This window comes from Arachis ipaensis, chromosome B06 (genome assembly GCF_000816755.2).
Source record: "Arachis ipaensis cultivar K30076 chromosome B06, Araip1.1, whole genome shotgun sequence".
NCBI classification, from domain to species: domain Eukaryota; kingdom Viridiplantae; phylum Streptophyta; class Magnoliopsida; order Fabales; family Fabaceae; genus Arachis; species Arachis ipaensis.
Window position 1 is genome coordinate 132840873 of NC_029790.2, and position 2213 is coordinate 132843085.

The following is a 2213-nucleotide window of genomic DNA, read 5'->3' on the forward strand; positions in this document are numbered from 1 at the left end:
ATATAATTCTATAAATTTTTACCAAAAAATAAAATATTTTATGACTATGATGATACTAATTTTTATTTTATTTTAAATTTAAGGTTTAATTATTCTATCGAATTCTATAATTTTGCAAAATTTTTAATTAGGTCTCTATATTTTTTTTTAATTAGTTCCTGCATTAAATTTTTTTTTCAATTAGATTTCTCTTGGTAGTAATTGGCTTAATTGTATAGGACCCAATTAAAAAAAAAATTGGTACAAGAACTCAAATAAAAGAAAAAAAAAGTGTAGAGACTCAATTGAAAAATAAAATTGATGCAGAGACCCAATTAAAAGAAAAAAAAGTATAGGAACCTAATTGAAAATCTCGCGAAACTATAGAACCAACAGAGTAATTAAACCTAAATTTATTATAATTATTAATAGAATAATTAAATTTTTATTGTATTTATTTATTTCCGATCATCTTATGTTTTTAAAATAAATTATTTCCCTTTTTTATTACAAGAAGATTCCATGTAAATCCAAATCAGCCCCCTATTTAAACGCCACAACGCCACGCCAGAACCTCACATGCACCATTACCACACTCACACACACACAATACACAGAATACCCCAAGATCCAAACAAAGCCCAAAACAAAAACAAAATTAAAAAATAAAAAATATAATAATCAACAACCATTTCAGTGTTTCACTGTTTCACCGCTTACCGGCAAAAATGATAGCGTACCTGGAACACTTCGTTCACGGAAACGACGCCGAATCGAGGCAAGACGACACCGACGGCGACGTCGTTTCGTCCCTCGACGGCCTCGAAATCACAACAGCCACCGCCTCCGCCGGCAAAGACTTCGGCGGCACAAAATTCTCGAAGCCGCTCGCAGTCATCCGTCCATCCTCCGCCGTCGACATCGCTCGTGCCGTCCGAGCTGCGGCGGCCACGGCGAATCTCACGGTGGCGGCTCGAGGCAACGGTCACTCCATCAACGGCCAAGCCATGGCGCACAGAGGCTTGGTCCTCGACATGCGCGCCATGGAGAATCACTGTTTTCGTTTCGGTGCTGAAAACGGTAGCGGTGGTTTGCGATACGTCGACGTTCCGGGAGGGGCATTATGGGAAGACGTGTTGAAACGGTGCGTTTCGCAGTTCGGTTTGGCGCCGAGGTCGTGGACGGATTATTTGGGTTTAACGGTTGGGGGAACGCTGTCTAACGGCGGCGTTAGTGGACAGGCGTTCCGTTACGGACCTCAGACGGCAAACGTGACGGAGATGGAGGTTGTTACTGGGAGAGGCGAAACGGTTATCTGCTCTGAAAAGCAGAATTCGGAACTTTTCTTTGCCGCGCTTGGTGGTCTTGGACAGTTCGGTATCATTACCAGAGCTAGAGTCCTTCTTCAACAAGCTCCAGACATGGTGAATTTTTTTTTCTGATTTAATTTTTCTACATTATCAACGTAAAATATTTTAAACTATTAATATTTTTGCAGTGCACAAAAATTGGCTAATAATTATTTAAAATGTTGCTTACTACTGATAAAAAAATATTAATTAATATAAATTAAAATTGTTGCTCTCGATTGTTTTTATTTGAATAATAAAAAAAGAGTGAGTATAATGCATGAAGAAAACGTTTGAGGGACGTAAATGTGTGCATTTAATGTAATTTAAAATAAAAATTTTGTTTGTGATGGTTAGGTGAGGTGGATAAGGGTAGTGTACTCAGAATTTGAGGCGTACACAAGGGACGCGGAGTGGCTAGTGAGTTTGAGAGAAGGAGAAGGTTTTGACTACGTGGAAGGCTTTGTCTTTGTGAACAGCGATGACCCTTGCAACGGCTGGCCCACAGTGCCCATTCACCCTAACCAACGGTTCGACCCGGTTCGTCTCCCTTCCAACGCTGGACCCGTCCTCTATTGCTTAGAACTCGCCCTTCATTATCGTCACTCCCACCATCCTTCAACTCTTGATATGGTAATTAATTACTTCCCAATTCATTCAACTTCTCTTTGTTTTTCTTTTATATTAGGTCTTATTCTTGTGATACTTCATCTAAAATTTAAAATATGTATTGGGAATCTGCATCAGCATACAAGACAAAAAAAAAATACAAGTATTATTACTTTATATTATGACCGTGAAAAAAAAAGACAACTGTATTTGAGTTTAAGATTTAATAACTAATTTTGTGTTTTGAATTTTTATTTTTTTTAAATATTAATTTAA

The 2213-nt window shown here is 37.8% G+C and overlaps 1 protein-coding gene across 2 annotated transcripts in view; it reads left to right on the forward strand.

The window, feature by feature from the left end:
• Positions 522-2213, forward strand: part of LOC107605478 (cytokinin dehydrogenase 7) — a 6047-nt gene continuing 4355 nt past the window's right edge. For both annotated transcript variants that reach the window (XM_016307369.2, XM_021105237.1), the window contains exons 1-2: positions 522-1403; positions 1686-1961. In XM_016307369.2, coding sequence (XP_016162855.1) covers positions 708-1403; positions 1686-1961 — 972 coding nt within the window. In that variant the 5' untranslated portion in view covers positions 522-707. The remainder of the gene's footprint in view (positions 1404-1685; positions 1962-2213) is intronic.